Raw genomic sequence first — 20,704 nt, 5'->3', positions numbered from 1 at the left:
TAAATGAGACCTGGGTATTGGAGAAGGGAGAGATACATCTAGATCACTGTCCAGAAATAGACCCATCAGTAGAAGGGAGTTTTACAAGGGAGTGAAAATCTTTCCAACAAATGGTGTTAGAACAGCTGGGTATCCATATAGAGAAAAAAAAATGAACCTCATTGTCATGTGTAAAAATTAACTCGAAAGAGGGGCACCTAGATGGCTCAGCAGTTGAGCATCTGCCTTTGGCTCACTAAGGTTGTGACCCCGGGGTCCTGGGATGGAGTGCAGTATCAGGCTACTTGCAGGGAGCCTGCTTCTCCCACTGCCTGTGTCTCTGCTTCTCTCTGTGTGTCTCTCATGAATAAATAAATAAGATCTTTAAAAAAAACCCCAAAACTCTAAAGTATCACAGACCTAAATGTAAAAGCTAAAATTATAAAAACTCCAGAAGAAAATACAGGAGAAAAATGTCTATGACCTTGAGTTCAAAAAACATTTCTTAGGTCACAATAAGAGTCACAAAAAAATCGATATACTGGATTTGGTCAAAATCTAAAACTTTTGCTCTTTGAAAGACACCGTTAAGAGAACAGAAAGGCAAGCCACAGAAAGGGAGAAAATATTTGGAGTACATACATCTGACAAAGGATGTGTTCCCATAATAAATAAAGAACTCTTAAATTTAACAGTATGAAGACAATCCATTTGAGAAAATGGGTAAAATGTTGGATAAGATTCTTTTTTTGTTGTTGTTGTTGGATAAGATTCTTCACAAAAGAAATTATACTAGTGACAAATAAGCACATGAAAGGACATTAAATATAATTGGTCATTAGGGAAATGCAAATTTCAATCATAAGGAGATTTGAACCCACACCCATTAAAATAGTTAAAGACTGGGACGCCTGGTGGCTCAGCGGTTGAGCAGCTGCCTTCGGACCAGGGCGTGATCCTGGGGTCCCAGGATCGAGTCCCGCGTCGGGCTCCCTGCATGGAGCCTGCTTCTCCCTCTGCCTGTGTCTCTGCCTCTCTCTCTCTCTCTCTGTCTCTCATGAATAAATAAATGAAATCTTTAAAAAAAAAAATAGTTAAAGACTGACCACACTAAAATTTGACTAGAATATGGAATAGCCAGAATTCTCGTTGATGGGGTTGTATAGTGGTACAACCGCTTTGTAAAACTGCTTGGTAGTTTCTTATGTCATCCAGTTCTACTCATAGGTATTTACCCAAGAGAAACAAAAACCTTTGTTCACACAAGGTCTTATATATGAATATTCATAGCAGCTTTGCTCATAATGCCCCCATATGTGAAAGAACCCAGATGTTTATCAACAGGTGAATGGGTAAACAAAATACAGACTATCCATAAAGTGGACTGTTCAGTAATAAAAGGAACAAACACTAATACATACAACAACATACATACCTTTCAGAATCATTATGTTGAGGGGTACGTGAGTAGCTCAGTGGTTGAGCGTCTGCCTCTATTCAGGTCGTGATCCTGGGGTCCTAAGATCGAGTCCCTCATCAGGCTCCCTGTGGGAAGCCTGCTTCTCCCTCTGCCTGTGTCTCTGCCTCTGTCTCTCTGTCTTTCATGAAATTTTTTTTTAAATCATTATGTTGAGTAACAAACTAGACACAAAAGATTGTATATTGTGTTGTTTTAAAAAAATTAAAAAAAATCTTTTTAAAGTAGGCTTCTTGCCCAGTGTGGGGCTTGAACTCACAACCCCGAAATTAAGAGTCACATGGTCCATCAACTGAGCCAGCCAGGCACCCCTACAGTATTCCATTTATGTGATGCCATTTGTATATAAAATTCTAGAAAATGCAAACCAATCTGTAATGACAAAGTAGATAAGTGGTTGCCTGGGCAAAGGGCGGAGGGAAGGGTAGACTGCAAAGAGCCACAAGGAAGCTTCTGGGGATGACAACAGTGTTGTGTTTCATGGCTGGACAGGTGGTTTCACAGGTATATACACTTGTCAAAGACTGTAAGTGGCTGCATTTCATTCTACTAAATTATACCCCAAAAGTTATTTAAAAACAAAAGATGAAAAATGTACCATGTCAGTGAGGATAAAAGCAACCAGAACACTCAGACTGCCTGTGGGAATATTAGTCGGTGAACTACTTTGGAAAACTGGCAGTATCTGCTAAAGCTAACCGTCTGTATACCCTGTGACACAAGAGTTTCATGCCCAGGTATCTACCCAACAGACATGCATACATGTGTTCACCAGATGACTTGCACTAGAATGTTCATTGAACACTATTCATAATAGCACCGACTGGAAACTACCCAAATGCCCATCAAAAGAGACTGAATAAGTAAATTGTGATACACCAATATGATGGAATACTCTATGGCAATGATAGTGAACAACCTACAACTGTTCACAAGTGTTAGGCTAAAATACTGTGATTCCATTTATAGAAATTTGCCTATACAAACAGGCAAAACTACTCTATACTTGTAGGAGTCAGAATATGATTGCTCTTGATGGAGAGCTTTGGATAAGGGAGCACAAGGCAGGCTTCTGGGGATGTTGGTAATCTTCTGTGCTTTGCTCTGGCTCCTGGTACGTTGGGGGTTTTTGCTATGAAAATACATCAAGTGGTGCACTTAATTGTGCAGCTTTCTATATGTTGCATTTCAATAAAAAGTATTTAAAAGACACGTACTGTTGGGGCACCTGGGTGGCTCAGTGGATTAAGTGTTTGACTCTAGATTTCAGTTCAGGTCATGGTCTTAGGGTCATGGGATCGAGCCCAGGTCCGGCTGTGTGCTTAGTGGGGAATCTGCTTGGGATTCTCCCTCTCTCTCCCCCTCTGCACCTCCCCCTACTCGTGCTCTCTCACACCTCCCCAAATAGCAAATAAATAAATCTTAAAAAAAAAAAAAGACACACTGTTAAAGAATGGTGTCCTTGATAATTATAAAGTGAGAAAAGCAAACTGTAAAACATCATGCATGATGTATAATCCTATTTATATAAATGGAATGATAAACAATAAACTTAATCCAAATTATCTCTTGGGAATTCTGATGTTAGATAAGGAGGATCATCAACTTTGCTTAATGTAAGCAAATAAAGAATAGTTTCTGTCTTTAAAAAATTGTTATTTGGGGTATGTGGCTGCTCAGTTGGTGGAACATGAGACTCTTGATCTCAAGGTTGTAAATTTGAGCCATGTTGGTTGTAGAGATTACTTAAACCTAAAATCTTTAAAATTAAAAAAAATTATCTGTGGAGTCCATTTGGTTCCTTTAGTCGAAGGTTTTGAATAATCTTTAAATGAATACATTGGATCTAGTTTTGTTATTTAACAGGTTAGTACTTTATAAAGTGAAAATCTTTTTAAGCTTTCCGCCAACTTTGAAATTATATTGGTGTTTGTTAATGGAGTTTCTCTTTGGGTGACCTGTTAATGAGTTTGCTCTTGGTGGATGTGATGGCCCATTGTTACCTTGGAAGGCCCCAGTCAAATAACCTCCATGAATTCATAAACTTAAGGATAAGGCAGCTGAGGGTCTTGAGCTGGAGAAGCAGTGTGGGATAGTGAAGAGCCACATGGACTTGGGGCAGTTATTGGCTCTCTCTGAGCCTCAAATTCCTTGTCTGTAAACTTGCTTTTTTTTGGGGGGGGGGTAGTATGCTCCACACCCAGTGTGCGGCTCAAACTCAACGACCCTGAGGTCTAGAGTCACATGCTCTACCCACTGACCCCCTCCTCGTCTCTATGCTTGGGATGCTAGTCCCTACATGATTTTGATGAGGCTCAGGATACGATAATATAAGTGGATGTGAGAGCACTTCATAAATTGTAAACCCCTAGGCCGGTGGTTCTCCACTGGGAGTGATTTACCATCACCTCCTACCCCCTGGGGACATTTGGCAATCTCTGGAGGCTTGTATGGTTGTTATATAGGGGATGGAGGAGTGGGGGTGCTACTGATCTCCTTGTAGGTAGGGGACAGGGATGCTGCCAAACACTCTACAATGCGCAGAATAGCATCAAAGAATTGTACACCCTCAATGTCTGTAGTCAAGGTTGAGAAACCTTGCCCTAGGCTTATGTAACTTCTCTAAACTTCTTACTCCCTATGACTCCCCTGCCACAGCCTTTCAGACTAATACACAACACAGGTCATATATTCATATATCTATATGCACATACTCTTTCAGCAACTGAAATTGAGGTGGGAAATGAAGAAAAAAAAAAAAAGAACAAACAGAATAATTAGAATGACTTTAAAGAAAGCGTAACCCGGAGCACCTGGGTGGCTCAGTTGGTTAGGCGTCTGCCTTCAGCACAGGCCATGATCCCCAGGGCCTGGGATCACACCCTTCACTGGGTTCCCTGCTCAGGGGGGAGCCAGCTTCTCCCTATCCCTCTGCTATTCGTTCCCCTTGCTATGCTCTCTGGTTCTATCTCTGTTTAAAAAAAAAAAAAATAGCCCATTATTTTTAAGGCCTTAAAAAGAAACACCACATGTGTGCATATGAGAAGAATATGGAATACAAGAATATGAGTCAATATTAATGAATGACGGGGACGCCTGGGTGGCTCAGTGGTTGAGTGCCTGCCTTTGGCTCTGGTCATGATCCCGGGATCCTGGGATTGAGTCCTGCATCGGGCTCCCCATGGGGAGCCTGCTTCTCCCTCTGCTTGTGTCTCTGCCTCTCTCCATGTCTCTCATGAATAAACAGAAATCTTTTAAAAAATATTAATGAATGATGAAGAGCTGAGTAGCAAGATGGTTTGAGGCACGGCTGGCAGAATGAGCAGATCGCAGTGCTTTTTAAAAACCATACAGACTTTCCAAAGTTGCTTCAGTTGGGTGTCTTCTTCAGGTAGAATTTTAAAACTGTGTGATTAATAGTTAACATTGTATACGGGAGGAATTGAAATCCAGTGTGTTTATGTCAAGTTTCTTTATCCAACATAAAGCTGCATTAGAATGCTTAGGATAATTTATAATTATTGTAACACTGACATAATTGTTGACAGATTTGTAGACTTTGACAAATGTTTACAAGTTAGAACAAATGTTTCTGATTGTCAGGACCTGCACATGTAAACCACTCAGAATTTGTGTGTGATAGATTTTAAATGATTAACTGAAGTGAATGATTTAAGCAACATAATTCACCTTTTACTAGGAAGCAGTCCTAAGAAAGCTGCCACTTTCTTGGCATCATCTCAAATGATTAAATTGAGATCCATTAGTTGTAGGGTTTGTGTGTGAGAGTGTGTGTGTGTGTTTCACTGTTTTAGTATAGACCTATATGTGACAAACCCTGAATTCGTGAGCTCATAAATATCCCATTCTGATTAGAAGCATAAATACAGTATATTGCTGCTGTAGTCATATATTGTTGACATTAGAATATATGCTACCAATCTTACGAATTCCCAGAAAATATTGGCCGTGACCCTCAAAAAATCACAGCTTATTTTTCTTGTTCCCGCTACAACCTGAAATTCATTTTATTTCAGCTCATAACTTCTGTGTTAGAAGACTTTTTTCTTTACTCAGTTTATGAAAATTGAATTCTTGGTTTCTTTACATATGCAAGTCCAGTGACTTGGAGAAGTTTATTTATGGGGCTTTGTCAATAATGATGCCTATAAGAAAGATAGTACAGTACCACTGGAATATAAAGTCAGCTGGGTGCTGTTGCCTAGGCTTGGGCCCCTTATTAGAGTCAGATTTGAATAGCAGAAAAAAATGTTGCTTACTCATATAAGGCCCTGAAATTCAGGTGAACCCTTCCAATACCTTTGCAAATGCTGATTTGGGATATTCCCATTTGTACCAACGATACCTGAAATTCAAAACCATTGGTATATTCTTCAAATATTTGAGCCCCTTTTATCTCTTTATACCTTTGTCCATGACTGTCTTTTTTTTTTTTTCTAAGATTTTATTTATTCATGAGAGACCCACAGAGAGAGAGGCAGAGGCATAGGCAGAGGGAGAAGCAAGCTCCCTGTGGGGGGGCCCGATGTGGGACTTGATCCCAGGATACTGGGATTACAACCTGAGCTGAAGGCAGGTGCTCAACCACTGAGCCACCCACGTGCCTCCATGACTATGTCTTAAGGATCCATCATCTAAGAATCATCACTGAGTGTGGTCACTCCCACTGCTCAGCACTTCCCATCTCCTGCCAGAGTCACGCGGAACCTGTGCTGCTCACCTCAAATACCGTCCCTCATACTGTCCCTGTCGGTGCTGCCTAGCAGGGAATAACAAGAGAGGCTGAGGCAGGGCTGTTGAGAGACTACAGTATGTAAGAGGACATTTTTCAGTAGATGGACAGAGGAGAGTCTGCGGTCTGGACCTGCCTCCCACTCGAGCTACTGTGATGGCTCTTGCCTTGCAGTACCCCCATCTCTGATGGGAGTCTCTTCACATCTGCCCCCATTTGTCAAGTGCTCATCAGATATATTGTTTCCCTGCTTAATTCCCTTTATTGCTTCCCTGCTGCTTACAACAGAGGTCGGAGTCCTTAGTGTGGCCTGAAAAACTCATGCTCTGTCTCCCTCACGCTGGATAATGTGGCAACGTGGAACTCCTGGGAGCATTTCCCTTGCCCCTTCTCTAACCCTCCAGAATGGTTTGGGCATCCTTCTCAGTGCTTTTCATGCATCCTGTTCCCATCGTTGTACCTTGCCCTTGGAGTCTCTGATGATCAGTTGGCTCCAGCACTGGACAGTGAACCTAGCGATTGCAGGGCCTACCATAGCACCTGGCACACAGTAGGTACTCAGCTTGTGTGATTAAGGAAATGCTCACAACATAGTATTGGTCAGGACAAATTTGGGAAGGTTTTAGTTTACTTTAGGTAGTCAATTATCATAATAGCTTTGTGTATCTGTGAGCGGACTATCAAGGACCAGGTCTCTGGAATCAGGCTGCCTGGGTTCAAATCCCAGATGTGTGACCTGGAGGAAGTTACTTAACCTTTCTGAGTCTCAGTTTCTTGGCCTGTAAGATGGAGCTAATAAAAGAAGTTTAATGGTGAGGATTAAATGAGATAATGGGATACTGAAGCATAAGCGTTTAGTGAATGTGTTTCAAGTAAATGTTGTGTGGTGTTCCTGAAAACATTGTACATGTTCCCCTTTTTAAAGGATTTTATTTACTTATTTTAGACAGATTGACCCTGAGTTGGGGAGGAGGTGAGGAGCCGAGGGAGAGGGACAAGCAGACTCCAAGCTGAGCCCGGAGCCCGGAATGGGGCTCAATCCCATGACCCCAAGATCATGACCTGAGCCGAAATCAAGAGTTCAACACTCAACTGAGAGTTGGTGCCCCTGGATGTTGCAGGTTTTTTTTTTTTTATTTTTTTTTTAAGACTTTATTTGACAGGGAGCACAAGCAGGGGGAACAGCAGAGGGAGAGGAAGAAGGGGAGAAAGCAGGAAGGAAGTGGAGGAAGCAGGCTCCCTACTGAGCAGAGAGCCCGACATGGGGCTCAATCCCAGGACTCTAGGGGACCAGGACCTGAGCCAAAGGCAGATGATTAACAGACAGAGCCACCCAGGTGCCTCAGATGTTACAGTTTTATAAACCCAGTTATATTTTAGATTAAGGGACTGTGGTATTAAAAGGTTATTTGATGAATGTTATAAATAGCACCAATGTTTTTCTAGTTATCCAGATAGAAGTTCTCAGCATTTTCTTTGACAGCCTGCCCTGCTGCAGCCCCCAAACCCCAGATCCACATACACACATTTAATCAGTTGTTAAGTCCTGTAAATTTTGCCAGCAAAATGTCTCTTCCTTTCCAAGTGATCCTACACACCTTAGTTAGATGAATCTTACTAAAGCACAGCTTCAGTCATATTTTTAAAAACTCTTTAGGGCAGCCTCTTGCCTACTAGATTCAGTGCCATCATGTTTTTAGGGCCTTCAGAATGGGCTGAATCCCTCTCTAGCCTTACCTCCTCTCTAGGACACACCTCAAGCTTCAGGCAGACTGCCTCCCTTCCCCCACCAGTCCCCCAAATTTCCCCGTGAGCCTTGGATGGAGCCATGTGCCCTTCCTCACAAACTAGGGCTGTTCAAAGTCTACTTTTAAGACAACTCAAATGACCTCCCTCATTAGTATTTTAAAAAATCTTCCCAGCTAAGTGTGTTCCTCTTACCTGTTCTCTCTGGACCAGCAGAAGACTGTCCCAGTCAGTTTCCTGGGTCCCTGACTTGTTATCCTTCCCCGATCACAGGCTCCCCAGAGAAGAGGCTCTGTCTTATTCATTTCTGACCTTTGTTGAACCCCTGTAGCCTTGCCCTACAGCACTCAGTAAATATTTGAACTTTTGATTTGTTCTTGAAACAAATCTTACCAGCCTCTCCCCCATCCTTCCTCTGACCCACCAGGATGGTTTGGCTGGTTGGGAGAAGGGGATCACAGTTACTATGCGCAATGCACAGTTCTTCAGACTCTTTACACATATTCTGCTGTGTCACCCTCACTGGTCCCTAGTCTGGGGCAGGAGCTCTTAGTATTCCTGATTTCCATATGAACAGATGCTGGGAGCGTTCTATCATCTGCCCAAGGACTGAGACACAACTAATAAGTTACCTAACCGGTCTTCTCATTCACGTTTAACCTGTCTTACCCCCAAGTCCACACAACCTTATCACTTGAAATAGACCACTGAGTAACAATTCCCACCTCCAAAGAATAAACACCTTTGCCTTCTACTTCATAAATGCTAATAAGTGTAGCTCAAGTAAATGTGTAAAGAAAAGAAATTATTGGTTCTTGTTTCGCCACTGAATTTTTCATTCGGATCAGGAGTAGGTAACAACATAACTGCTATAATGATGTACATTTTGGGTATCCTGAATCCCTGATTTCTCTATTTCCTTTCCCAAAGATGAGAATCCAGTTACTGTATGAATGGGGATGGGCTAGAGGGATTGGGAGTGTTGGAAGGGAAGGAACTCGCTAGAAGACACCCTTTTGAGCAGTTTGGATGAAATTAGATCCATTTTATCAGCTCTCAGCCCATTTGGAGTCATTTGCTCTACAGCCGGTGCACAGAGGGAAGTACTTCCCAGCTTGAGTTGTTGACTCTTTCTCATTGATTCTGAGTAATTTCAGGTTTTTGTTACCGCTCCTGAAAAGTCAAACTCCTGTGGTTTCTATTATTTTCTTGAGTGACTGAAGAGTAACATAGTCATAAACTACCTGCTACAAGCGTAGAAAATGCTTGGTATTAATATGTAACATTAGACCAGTTGCCCTTGCTGCTCTGCTCAACTCTCCATGAAGTTTACCCCTTTGTATAGGAAAGAGCCATGATTTGGAGTCAGACAGCCTGGGTTCAGATTCTACATTTTTTAGTTGTGTGTACTTGGGTAAGTCAGTTCCACTGAACTGTTTCCTCTTCTGGAAGACAGGATCATAGTACATCTTACAAGGTGCTTCTGTGGGTCAAATGAAATAATATTTAGAAACATAATACAGTGCCGGACACTCTATAAATGTTAGTTCCTCCAAACACCCTCCCCTCAAATCAATGTAATGCATTGCGTCTTTTACTGTGTTTATTGAAACTTAGTAATTGTGTGTATTTTTCAGTCTCCCTCTTTTCAGTCTCCCTCGGTCTTCAGAGCCTTTTTTCATTTTCCTGCATGCTATGCCCACATGTGAATTTATTAACTAATTCTATGTTAGGAAAATGTGTACCAAACCTGTTTCTTCTTTTATGCATTCTTGAAAAGTTGAATGGCTGTCAGAATTCTGTAAGTTGGATCATGTGCTACACGCAGTCATTTAAAAGGACCCTTTTAGTGAGTTGGGCCTTTCTTGAAGCAGAGCACACCAGTAATGACTTCCACATTTACCTTCCCTATCTTTACTACTTTCAGCTGACTGCTTTGCTTGTTCTGATCAGAATCCCGGGAATTGACGTCCACTCGAGAAATTCCTACAGATGTTCCAGCCTCCGTCTAGTCCGGAGAGCCACAGGAAGGTGGAGGTCTTGTAAAACAGCCACCTTCTTAGTCTGTTTCCTATATACCCTGCAGCAGTGTTGACTTTTGAGAGTCTGAATTTACCATCTCTGGGTCTCTGGTCCGGCACACTTTTCCTGGTTAACTCACATGACTTGGCGTTTACACATGGACACCTGGGACAATCTGTCTTTGCCTCAGAGCATTAAGTAACACAGTTTGGAGCGGACTTAAAACTTTTTTTCCCCTCATAAATTGGGCCCTGAGCATCTTTCATAAATCAGGAATGTTTCTTGGAAATGTAATTCTCACTAAACTCAGTCCCAAGGGTATGTCTCTATAAAAGCACATTCTTATTTGTTCTGTCATAACAAATGCATTTGATGATTTTAATAGCATTGATCGAAACATGATTGAACAGGAAAGCATGCCCGTTATAAATAGATCAGTTTGATATTAATCCACATTCAAAGCATAAATATGAAACACCAGATAGCTCTAGGAAAATCTTTATCATATTTTAAGCAAAATGTTCTAGTTAGTCATGAGTCTGAAGGAATCCTTGATTTTTAAAAAAATGTGTGTCAAAACCGGAGGTGTTCCTATAAAAAATTGCTGATACCTATGCAGAGTTGGCGGTGGGGGGAATTGTGACTTTCCACCCACAGTGTGATCCTAGGCAAGCCAGTGGGTTGTATTTTAATAGAGGATTAACTATTACATGACACTTTTGACCTATTTTGAGTTTCATTAGAGAAGTAACAGCTTACCTACCACTTGTTGAATTTTGTTCCAGACACTGCCAAGATACCTTCCATTTTCCTGCTACAGTAACCCTGTGAGATTGTTTTTACTCTATGGCCGAGCGGATTGAGGCCAGGTGGTGTTAGATAATGAACATGAGGTCAGAGAGCTAGCTGCCCAACAGTGGCTGACGTGGGCTCGTCTTGTGATGGCACCAGTTCTCTTGCCAGGCCACTCAGGAGACTAAAGCCCTCCTTGCTTTGGAACCTTTATCTTTTCTTTTTAAAATTTTATTTATTTATTCATGAGCGATAGAGAGAGAGAGAGAGAGAGAGAGAGACATAGGCAGAGGGAGAAGGTGGCTCCATGCAGGGAGCCTGATGTGGGACTCGATCCTGGGACTCTAGGATCACGCCCTGAGCTGAAGGCAGCCGCTTAACCACTGAGCCACCCAGGTGTCCTGGGACCTTTATCTTTTCTTTTCGACATTTAAGGATAAAGTTGCTTGGCACATGGCTTCTAGGGATCTGAAAAACTTGCTTGGAATTCCTGAAGCTTCTCATATTCACAAAACTGCCCATTGCTGTGGTACTTAAATTTTTGCTCATACATTTTGATCTAAGGTATAGAAATTACGATGGAGTTGCTGTGTAATTTTCACTTAATTTTTAGATACAGATCACATTTTAGCATTGATTACTGTGATTTAGGCTTATGAATATAGGAGCTTTATTTAAAGTGTGACATGTGAGTCCACTTCTCATGATGAGTACTAATGTAGAGAATTGTTGAATCACTATATTGTGCACCTGAAGCCAATAGTGTTAGTATGCTGTTAACATACTGGAATTAAAATAAAAAACCTAGGCATGCTCGGGTGGCTCAGGGGTTGAGCATCTGCTTTTGGCTCAGGGTGTGATCCCGGAGTCCCGGGGTCGAGTTACGCATCGGGCTCCTTGCATGGTGCCTGCTTCTCCCTCTACCTCTCTCCCTGCCTCTCTCTGTGTCTTTCATGAAGAAATAAAATCTTTTAAAAAATAAATAAATAAAAGTGAAAAAATAAAAAAATAGTAAGACGTTAAATATAAGCTGGAGTGAGTTTAGTTATTGTAATAACTTATTGATAAATAAAATGGGCCCATGGTCTTTTTTCCCCCCTGTGATCTTTCATAGAAATGTTTTCTAAGTGACTTTATGAGGATTTTTTTTTTCTCTGTCTCTGCAAACAATGAGTCCCTCCTCCTTGCCTGGAAGTCCATTGGCAAGTGCAGCTTTTACAAAGTCGGTTCCTCAGGAGCATGTACTGCTCCAACTTGTTCTGTGTAGGGGCTCACATCCCAAGACTGCAATCAGATTATGTAGCCTGCTTGTTAATTTTTGCTGATTATGCTTGCTTCTTAATGATTTGCAGCGAAATAAAGCTTTATGATAGGTGGTATGGCAAGAGCAAAGATTTTTTTCTAAATACAGTTGGAACTAGAAATTGTCCACATGTCACAATAATGGCCATCAACATGTATTTATTTCCTCCCCTTTCTTACATAGAATAAAGCTTAAGGCACACATGGGTGTACTGCTTTGGGTTGTTTTTCTTTTAAATTTGTTACAAAATCCAGTTGGGCATAAGATATGGCAATATTTTATATGTATTTTACATGTCATTAGTGGGAGTGAGTTCTTTCTTGTTTTGTTATTAAAATAGTATCAGATGTAAAGAAGATGTGGTTTATGTATACAATGGAATATTACCCAGCCATTAGAAATGACAAATACCCACCATTTGCTTCAACGTGGATGGAACTGGAGGGTATTATGCTGAGTGAAGTAAGTCAATTGGAGAAGGACAAGCATTACATGTTCTCATTCATTTGGGGAATATAAATAATAGTGAAAGGGAATATAAGGGAAGGGAGAAGAAATGTGTGGGAAATATCAGAAAGGGAGACAGAACATAAAGACTCCTAACTCTGGGAAACGAACTAGGGGTGGTAGAAGGGGAGGAGGGCGGGGGGTGAATGGGTGACAGGCACTGAGAGGGGCACTTGACGGGATGAGCACTGGGTGTTATTCTGTGTTGGTAAATTGAACACCAATAAAAAATAAATTTATTATTAAAAAAATAAAAAAAATAGTATCAGATGAACTGTTAAGGGATTGCTCCTTCCTAAAAATCTGTTTCTCTGCTAGCCAGCTTTATGATGTCCTTTTGGGCACTAAGCTTGCAGGGAAGTGCAGGGTTAGATTGATTTGGAGTAATTTCTTTTTGAAAGAATTTGTGCCAATTCTTTTTCCTCTCCAAAAGAAATGGTTTCGGAGCATGGGCTCCTTGCCTAATGTCAATTCCATAAGGCTCCTCTTTTTTTTTTCCTTTTTGGCCTTGCCCCCCTCCTTCCCCTCATAACTGGACTTTGCCACGAGGAAGATGTGTACCTATAATCAGGCATTTCTTTCCTGTAGGGTTATTTGTCATTCCAGACAGCATGGAGCAAAAGAACAGGCTTGAGTAGGGGGAAGGCAAAGTTATATAAACTTTATTCATAGTTAAATATTTGCTTCCAGGGAAGGTGAAAAATGCTTTGTACTTTTTCCTTTGGCTTTTTTCCTCTAAGAGAGCTTGTCATGCAACAACACAAAAAAGTGGCCAAAGGCGGAGAAAACTCTTCTCTTTTCCATGTTGGTTTGTTTTTATTGTAAGACAAACCTTTCATGTTTTATTGTTACAAAGTTTAAACGTGGCCTAGAGGTGCCAATCTTTAGTGGAAACAGCTGCAGAGTGGGTGTCCCCAGATCAGGTGGGACTTTCTTTGAAGCAACATGTTGCCTTTTAAAACAAATCCAGCATGTGAGAACTTGAGCCTGTGAAACTCATCAGTGGCTCCAGGTTGCTAATCTCTCAAATAACCGAGATAGCTAAGTTTAAGTAAAACATTGGCATTGAAAAATCAGTTTCCATATTCTATTCTTCTGAAGAGGACAGTCTTGTTATTTTGTGTCTTAAAAATATAGAAAAGATGTTGGAGGGGGGATCACTCTTCAGAATTGAAGAGGTAGTAGCCCAGTTGAACACCACAGAGCACACTCCATCTATTGGTTAGTCTGACCTAGGATTTGGATCTCAGACTTGCAGATAGCTGCCTTTGCTGGGAGCAGAACCAGGTGGTTGGGGTATATACCTGAGCTTAAGTGTCTAGGGTAAAGATTTCTTGTTCTGTATTGAGTGATGTTGAAGCATTTCTCATCTCCGTGGTGAGCGATGCTGGTAGCAGTGGGTTACCATCATTCTTGGTCTACTACTTGGAAAAGTTGAGCATCAGAGAGCTTTCTTTCCTTGGGGAAAAATAGGAGAGACAGGCATGGAGTCAGAGGGACAAGAAAAATGCTGAAATATTTTCCTTTTGGGCTTTTGATTTGTTTGCCAAAAAATTGCCTTCCAGATGGAGAAGACCAAAAGCTCTGATTGTAAGCCATTATGTTTTTACTGGCCTACCTCCCCATCCCATTGCCTGGTTTGAAATCTGTAAGCCAGTCCAAATCCTTTACCTCATTTTCTAGTACCAATTTACTGTCTTACTCATCTTCCAGCTGCAAGGGGGTGAGGCATGTTGCTTTGAAATTGAACCCGGTGCCATTTTATAAACCGGAGAACAGCAGATTCTCTCTCACCAAGGAGTATCAATCGTGATAGCTCGCATTTCTCTAAAGCTCTGGAATCTCACCTACCAGGTGGACTTGTGTCTGTGACGTGTGCAGTAGGATTAGTTTGGGAATGAATCTGAACAAGCCCTTTTGGCCTTGTGCAGACTTGTTACTGCCCTGGTTGCCGAGCGTTCTGGGCTGTTGCGTGGGAAGCACAGTTTGGTTTTTGGCTCTATCTTCACTGGCAGTAGAAATCTTGACACTCCAATTTTCCCTTGGGAGGATAGTGATTGTTTCGGGGTTGAAATTGTAGGGCCAGTGTCAAGACATAGTGGGTAGAGTGGCTTTGGAGTCTGGCAGACCTTGGCCCCGTTCACTGTTATACCCCTAACTAAACAGAGTATCCCTGAGCAAAGTATTTTCTGCATCGGAAAAAATAAGGGATAATCCTGTATCAGGTTGTCATTTGGTTTGACAGAGAATTTGGGGGTGGGAAGGGGAGAGAATGGTGGGTACTCATGGGAAATACCAAAAATGTTCCTTTTCCTTCAGATGATGTTAGCTTTGAACAGAGTTAACTATTGTGGTCTGTAAACTGACTAGTTTTCCACCAGATTATAAATTATACAGAAATCAGGGTGACCTTAGTGATTTTCAGATACTGCATTTCAAAGTTGGGCACTAAACCTAATGCAGGGTCTTTGGACAGGGCAAAGTAATGATTTTTAATTAAAATTCATATTTGTATAGCATTCAGTCATAGGAAAGAAACATACACCATGGCCCCATATACGTGTCAGGAGAGAATGATCAGAAATCATTCTGAGTAAGTTGCATAAATACTTTCTTCAGGCCACCATCAGCTTGGTGATTGCATGATTATGTGACTTGGCTTGCTTACTTGTGCTGAAGTTCTGTGTTTGGAGCAGAGGTTAGGCTGGTTGACCGGGGAGTACTTTGAATGTTTATACTGCAGTAGCCTACAGTCATGGTTAGACTGGGAAGAAGCTCTTGGAATTCCAACAGCACAAATTGGAAAACTATTAAGGCAAAGTGAGAATTGGAATTTTTTGGTGGTGCTTAATTATCAAGAGATTGGTTGGGGGCTCAGTTGGACTCTGGAGTAGATGCTTTATATAAAGAGCCTCAATACTCTGAGGTCTGAAAGCAATGGTCAAGTCTGGAGAAAAAATACATAATCAGATCTTGGTGTGTTTCCTTGATATATATAACTTATTTTTTCAATAATGGAAAAATGAGTTTACCTCAAAGTTTGGGACATGTATTGATCGCTACAGTACCAGGGGTGATTTATTTTTTTGCCCTAAAATGGTACCATAGACAAAAAAAAATCTTTTAATGGTTTTACATTCATCTTAACACATCTTATGAAAAAGATATAACTAGCGCTCAAAGCTATAATTACACCAATGTTATTTAAGTTCAAGCCAAATTCATTTATTTAAATACGTGCATTGATTTTCTTTTTCTTTTTCTTTTTTTAAAGAAAAAGATGGGGCAGTCCTGGTGGCTCAGCGGTTTAGCGCCGCCTTCAGCCCAGGATGTGATCCTGGAGACCTGGGATCGAGTCCCATGTCGGGCTCCCTGCATGGAACCTGCTTCTCCCTCTGCCTGTGTCTCTGCCCCTCCCCCTCTCTGTGTATTCTCATGAATAAATAAATAAAATCTTTTAAAGAAAAAAAAATGATGAATTGTGAAGGTGGTGTAGATTTAGCAAAAATTGTGATGGCAGCACTAGGATGACCAAAGTTTGAGAAATACTGGTAAAAATAGGGATCTAGTCTTTTTCCTCCACAAGCTTAGATTCCTGTGAGGTGTTTTTTTGTTTGTTTGTTTGTTTGTTTTTTGTTTTTTTGTTTGTTTGTTTGTTTGTTTTAGATTTTATTTATTCATGGGAGACACAGAGAGGCAGAGACATAGGCAGAGGGAAAAGCAGGCTCCCTCTGGAATCCTGATGTAGGACTTGATCCCAGGACCCTGGGATCACGACCTGAGCCAAAGGCAGACGCTCAACCACTGAGCCACCCAGGTGTTCCAGTTCCTGTGATGTTTGACTGAAATTAGGTATTTAAATTTTTTTTCTGCCAGACAATTATAATACGCTTGCATTTGTTCTTTTATTTTGACCGATAGTGGTTGAAAATGCAGTATGAGTGTAAACAAGGGAAGGGAATTGATCTCCACATTTGGGGCTTTTGAGGAAATTCTTTCCCTCTGTCTGGTTACTCTGACTTGTGTCTGACATGCGACAGCCTTTGGGAATGTTCTGGATCACTCCTTTCCCTATTCCTCAAAAAGTAGCCATCACTCAAAATGCTAAAATGACAAGGGGAACTTCCAGTCGGCATTGTTTATCTAATGTTCTGTCTCTGGCACCCCTAAGGAAGATGGCTAGGAGAGCCCAAGAAGCCAGACGCTATTTGTAAGTGGAGCAGAGAGCGTCTACTCAAGAACTGTCTCTTGGCTCATTCCCCTACCCTGCCAGACTTGTCTAGACAGAATTGGGAATAAAGTTTCTATCCTCTATTATAGGCAGAAGGACCCAAGGCATCTATAAAGCCTCTGTGATAAGAAGGTTAGAAATGAGAAAATCAATTCAGTACCAAATTATTTAAGAAACAATTTGTTTTACAGATGTTCATATTTATGAAATGTTCATTTTACTTTTGTTAAATTACTATTATAAGACTTAACATGTTTTTCCTCCCTCTTTGTAGGTACTGGTTTTGGATTAGGACTTGTTTTCTCACTTACCTTCTTTAAAAGTAAGTGTGACTTTTACTGCCTTTTCAGCATAATGTTCTAGTGTGCATACATACATAACAGGCACACTTCTGGAGGACACAGCTTTGTGGTTGCCACCCATCCATTTATGGGGTTAGGTAGGCCACTGTCAAAGGTGCTAGGCAGAGAATGTGGACTCTGAAGAGGTCAGAATGGGTTGGGCACCTCCAGAGTTCCCCTGGGCGTTGAGTCAGGGTGCCTGATAACTTCAATATGATATCATCCGAAAAGCCTGTACTTTATGCCAGTGAGTCATTTGGCCAAATCTGCATGCACAAATATTTCTAATTAATTATAATCTTTTCTAAAGGAACTTGAAAATGAGAGTCCTGCTGGTCATAAAAACAAGTGGACCAGAAATACACATGCTTTTTGGCCAGAAATTCTCCTAAGCAAGGGGCAGACAATATCCATTTCACTCTGTGGAAGAACTTCTGAAGGTTTGGCTATTGAACAGAAGCCAGAGGGGTCACTTTGACCCCTTTCTGTGAAGAATGAGTGGGGAATACATTAGAGAGTCATAATTAATTCACAGTGCTGATACAAAACAGTCATTTATAGTATTGGCATAAATAAGCCTTATGGCTTACCGCAATCAAAGTTCACATGGTTCCATTTAAAATTCAAGCACCTTACTGAAAGGTGGTATTTCTGATAAGAAATTAGTTAGAATAAGCAAATGATTAGAATAGATAAAGAAAAATTCAAAGGTTCAACCATGTCCACTGTTTTCATATTGCACCACTTTTTTTTTTTTTTTAGATTTTATTTATTTACTCATGAGAGACACAGAGAGGCAGAGACACAGGCAGAGGGAGAAACAGGCTCCACGCAGGGAGCCTGACGTGGGACTCGATCCCGGGTCTCCAGGATCGCTCCTTGGGCTGAGGGCGGCCCTAAACCGTTGAGCCATCCGGGCTGTCCTGCACCACTTGTTAAGACCTTGAACCTAGCAGCATAGGTACTTGGTAAATATTTGCTAAATTAGTAAACTCACTAATAGGCTCCCTTTTCTGGTTTTTAGCTATTGATTAAATATCGATAAAAATGTATGGCGTCTTGTAGTCATCAATAGGATGCATGTTGAATATTTTTTGAACTCTAAGCAAATGGATTTAAGCCACAGAAAAAGCTTTATCTTCTCTTAATGGTTCCCTATTGGGATTTTCCTTTTTCTGCTCACTAGGAAGAATGTGGCCATTAGCCTTTGGTTCTGGCATGGGATTGGGAATGGCCTACTCCAACTGTCAGCATGATTTCCAGGCTCCATATCTTCTACATGGAAAATATGTCAAAGTACGTACAGAATTGATATTTCTCTTTCTTTCTTTCTTTTTTTTTTTTTTTAAGATTTTATTTATTCACGAGAGACACAGAGACAGAGAGACAGAGACACAGGCAGAGGAAGAAGCAGGCTCCATGCAAGGAGCCTGATGTGGGACTCGATCCTGGGACTTGAGGATCATGCCCTGAGCTGAAGGCAGTTGCTTAACCACGGAGCCACCCAGGCATCTCAATATTTCTCTTTCTGTTAAAAGCAAAGAATTTCTCCAGAGTCCTTGAAGAATTCTTCAGAGCACATATAATTAATAAATTAGGTGTGTGATCATAGTACCACTAAGCTCCTAATTGCTCTTTGACCTTTAGAGATGTTAACACCGATATGGTGCCTGAAGTCCTTCCCTCCCACTGTACTTTGAGATGTACCTGTGCATTCACTTATACACTTTTATGTTAGCGAGTGGAACTGATGAACCTGCCTGGGTGTTTATCATCACCGTACAGTAGATTTGTCTTAAATATCTGTAAGTAGCATTTATGTTCAAGATCTGAGTGCCCTGTCAACAGCTCACACATGCTCAGGCTAAACCTAAAGACAGCTGGGACTCAACATTATTCCGCTTTTTATTGAGGAGGGTGGGTTCTTGACTGTAAGTTCTTGTGTACAGATGGATTTTTAATAATGTGGACAAGATGAAAACTTGTAGCACGCACCTCCACAGGGAGAAGGTAGCACATCTGCTGAGGTTCTCCCCATTGCCTTACGTTAGATGATTGATTACTGTGGGTTTTGGGGGAAAGGATCATGGGAGGCCAAGTGCTCAAGGACAGGGTGGTATTCATTTTTGTATCCCCAGGGCCTGGAACAAAGTAGACACTCAAATAAATATGAAATGAATGAGTGAAGTAAACTATATATCCTATTAGATGTGCTTGAGGCCTTGGGTTTACTAAGGCCTACTCTTCGTAGCAACACCAGCTTCAGTGAAGAGCATCCTGTTGCCTGGATGTGTAAAACCATCTCCTTTCTGGGTCACCCTTGAGCTAGAGTTAGTTGCTTTGATCTGGGCAGCAGCAGGGAGCTGGTGGGAAGGGCCCCGAAGCCGGGAGTCTGGGGTTTGAGTCCTGGGCCACCCACCACTTGCTTCCTATGTGATCTTGAGTTTTTACTTCTGAGTTTCTGTCTCCTATCTGTAAAACGAAAGTAATAATTCCTGCCTACGTGGTTGCTGTGAGAATTTGTTGTGAAAATGTTTTTAAGCTGTGAAGTGCTATACCAATAAGAATGTTGGTGGTAGTGAGGCTAGCCCAGAAAGGGTGATTGACTTACCGTTGTTGCACCATAATAACAAGTGGAGTTGGAAGATGTGGTACAATGGATTGTCCCAGTTCTGGTCAAGAGCTGTAGCCAGAAGGGTCACCAAATTTCCACCGACAGGACCCACCGCAGCTCAGTAGCCTCTGTCATAGAACCTGCTCAGGTCGCCAACTGCCGGCCGAGCCACCAGCCTACGTGTGCTCAGAGATAGAACTGGAGCAGGGGGCAGTTGTCTGGCCAGGAGGCCTGGCCGCCCTCCGTGTTAGTGAGCCATCGCTGCGCCAGCGCCCGGGTGGGGTCATCATAGGGACAGTGTGAGAAGAGGCGCAGCTGCCTGGCAGCGCAGCCGACGACAGGCAGTTTCCACCGCTCCCGGACCCTTTTTTTTTTTGGCACGACAGCTGGATTGGGGAGAGAACAGAAAGGACAGGAGCGGAGCTTCAGGTCTTTTCTTTGTTCAGAATGTTTTAATTGTTTCAAACTGAGTTGTCATGGATGATGGCTCAGGGGTGATTATATGCATATCATACATTTCATGGCTGGGAGCTACTGTGGAAAACACTGTTCCTTTTTAACAGCCTTGTATGTACTGCTTCAAAATGGCCTTGTAACCTTACCTGGACTTGAGTCTGTGCCCCTGTGTGCTCATCCTCCATTCTCTGAAGAGAAGAGCACAGCACAGGGCTGTTTCAAGGTAGTCATTTTATGGTAGTTGTCTGTTGAGTGCCTGCTGTGCCTTTGCGAGGCCCTCCTAGGTGCCTTGCCTTCTGTTCTTTCTCAAGACCTCCCTCCCAGTAGGTTAGTGGGAGAGGTTCTACTTTTCCCTCTTTCAGCAGATGAGGAAACACAGTCTTCCCGAGGTTAAGGAAGTTGCACAAGGTCCCATCAGTAGTTGGCTGTGTGATTGCAGAGCCGTGCTGTGTCCGCTCACCTGTGGTGCGGCCCTTTGATGAG

The 20,704-nt window shown here is 41.8% G+C and overlaps 2 protein-coding genes and 1 long non-coding RNA gene across 7 annotated transcripts in view; 2 read left to right on the top strand and 1 right to left on the bottom strand.

Annotated features, from left to right (window-relative positions):
- Window positions 1-20,704, top strand: part of NBL1 (NBL1, DAN family BMP antagonist) — a 62,543-nt gene that overhangs the window by 12,723 nt on the left and 29,116 nt on the right. The gene's annotated exons all lie outside the window — the stretch shown is intronic.
- The window catches only part of MICOS10 (mitochondrial contact site and cristae organizing system subunit 10), a 34,449-nt gene that overhangs the window by 13,263 nt on the left and 482 nt on the right, over window positions 1-20,704 (top strand). For all 4 annotated transcript variants that reach the window (XM_049106486.1, XM_049106503.1, XM_049106496.1 and 1 more), the window contains exons 2-3: window positions 17,085-17,132; window positions 18,338-18,447. In XM_049106486.1, coding sequence (XP_048962443.1) covers window positions 17,085-17,132; window positions 18,338-18,447 — 158 coding nt within the window. The remainder of the gene's footprint in view (window positions 1-17,084; window positions 17,133-18,337; window positions 18,448-20,704) is intronic.
- On the bottom strand, window positions 5,852-19,951 carry LOC118353989 (uncharacterized). 2 transcript variants are annotated; one of them, XR_004813779.2, is made up of 3 exons: window positions 19,763-19,951; window positions 13,884-14,037; window positions 5,852-9,438 (listed from the first exon to the last, which is right to left on the bottom strand). It is a non-coding gene; the product is annotated as an uncharacterized LOC118353989 (long non-coding RNA). The 2 variants fall into 2 exon arrangements; XR_007408799.1 differs by lacking the exon at window positions 5,852-9,438 and having other exon boundaries at window positions 13,661-14,037.

This window comes from Canis lupus, chromosome 2 (genome assembly GCF_003254725.2).
Source record: "Canis lupus dingo isolate Sandy chromosome 2, ASM325472v2, whole genome shotgun sequence".
In the NCBI taxonomy this organism is placed as follows: Eukaryota; Metazoa; Chordata; class Mammalia; order Carnivora; family Canidae; genus Canis; species Canis lupus.
The sequence above is the reverse complement of the archived record's forward strand: the minus strand, read 5'-3'. Positions and strand labels throughout refer to the sequence as shown.